Source organism: Caretta caretta, chromosome 13 (genome assembly GCF_965140235.1).
Source record: "Caretta caretta isolate rCarCar2 chromosome 13, rCarCar1.hap1, whole genome shotgun sequence".
Classification (NCBI taxonomy): domain Eukaryota; kingdom Metazoa; phylum Chordata; order Testudines; family Cheloniidae; genus Caretta; species Caretta caretta.
The window spans coordinates 36,627,531-36,629,439 of NC_134218.1; the positions used below are offsets into that span (position 1 = coordinate 36,627,531).

The 1,909-nt window shown below is 42.8% G+C and overlaps 1 protein-coding gene across 1 annotated transcript; it reads left to right on the top strand.

Annotated features, from left to right (window-relative positions):
* Positions 1-690: 690 nt before the first annotated feature.
* On the top strand, positions 691-1,683 carry LOC125629768 (olfactory receptor 13G1-like). Its single transcript, XM_048835158.2, is given in 1 exon segment — positions 691-1,683. A coding segment is annotated over 1 exon segment (993 nt).
* Positions 1,684-1,909: the final 226 nt, after the last annotated feature.

Here is a 1,909-nt window from a genome sequence, read left to right on the forward strand (position 1 = left end):
CTCCATCACTGATCATTTTTAAAATCAAGATTTTTTCCCCTAAAAGTTTTCCTATAGGAATTGTTTGGGGGGAGTTCTATCACCTGTGTTATACAGGAGGTCAGACTGAATGATCACAGTGGTCCCTTCTGGCCTTGGAATGTATGTATCTGTTCCACAAAGTGCTACTTGAAACCAGCTCTAGTCCCTTCATTGTGTTATGGATACTTTTAAAATTTGTGGTGTAATGTGCCTTGTTCTTATCTCCCTATGTTGATTTCGGTGAAACTCCATTAATTTCACTGCAGTTACTTCTTATATGTACTAGGTTCTTCTAAGTCTCTGGGCCAGCTGGCCAGCTGGTAGGAATTGGTGTAGCTGTATTGAAATCAATTAGCCAGGCCCCCAGCTGGTGTAAACTGACATTGCTTTATTGGAATGAATGGACCAAATCCACAACTGGTGCAAATCAGTGTCTTTCCTTTGGCTTCTGGGTTTCCTTAAAGCTACACTTATTTACATCAGCTGAGGGTCTGGACCAGTGAGATGATTTATATAGACAGATAGGGTGACCAGATGTCCCAATTTTATAGGGACAGTCCCGATTTTTGGGTCTTTTTCTTATATAGGCTCCTATTACCCCCCCCATCCCGATTTTTCACACTTGCTGTCTGGTCACCCTAACAGGTGAGGAGTGGCGGAGATTCGGAAATGAAGAACCAATCCTCTGTCACAGAGTTCATCTTGGTGGGTCTGTCCAGTTTCCTTGAATACCAGATGTTCCTCTTTGTGGTATTCACCTTCATCTACATGGCCACCCTCGTGGGAAACCTCCTCATCGTCCTCACTATTACTACTAGCAGCAGGCTTCATACCCCTATGTACTCTTGCTCATCAACTTGTCCTTGATAAACCTTATCCATCTCAGTGTCCATCCCCAAAATGCTGCAGAACCTTCTGGAGCACAGGAAGACCATTGCCTTCTTAGGTTGCATTGCACAGATCTGTCTCTTCACTTGGACTCTGGTAAGTGAAGTTCTGGTCCTTGCTGCCATGGCTTTTGACCTCTATATTGCTATCTGCCACCCTTTGCATTACATCATCATCATGAGGAAGGAGGTTTGTGCTGGGTTAATTGCTGGCATATGGATAGTCGGGGTGGCCAATTCTGCAGTCCACACTGGATTTGTGCTCCAGCTTTCTTTCTGCGAAGCAAACATCATCAACCATTTCTTTTGTGAATTGCCACCATTTCTAAAACTCTCCTGCTCAGACACCAGCCTCAGTGAAACCCTGATTTTTCTGGCTGATGCAGTCTTTGGGATGGGGAGCTGTGTGATAACTTTAATGTCCTATTACTTCATCCTGAGAACTATCTTGAAGATTCGCTCCACAGAAGGCAAGAAGAAAGCCTTCTCCACCTGCTCCTCCCACCTTATAGTGGTCAGCTTGTACTACTCCACAGCCATGTACACCTATATACACCCCTCCTCAGCCTACTCTCCGGACAGAGACACAGTGATCATTATCCTATATTCGGTTATAACTCCAGTGCTCAACCCTATCATATACTCTCTGAAAAACAATGAGGTCAAAGAGGATCTAAGAAAAGTGAAAGGAGACTTGGGCTATTTCAAAGACAATAATATTATCTATCTATCTATCTATCCTACTTATAAGTATAGTATTTATGCACTATACTGATGAGTGTGATTTGTACTTGAAAGTTCTTGCTATTGTATTTACTTTTCAAATAGAATACAATTTATATTCCATTGTTGATGATTTGCTGGATATCCCTGTAATACATCGGGGAACAAAGAATGCAGGTTGGGAGAGGCTCTCGTGGAAAGCAGTGACTCAGAGAAGGATATAGAGATCATCACAGGTAATTGTCTCAAATGAGCTTTCAGTGTGATGCGGGGGCAAA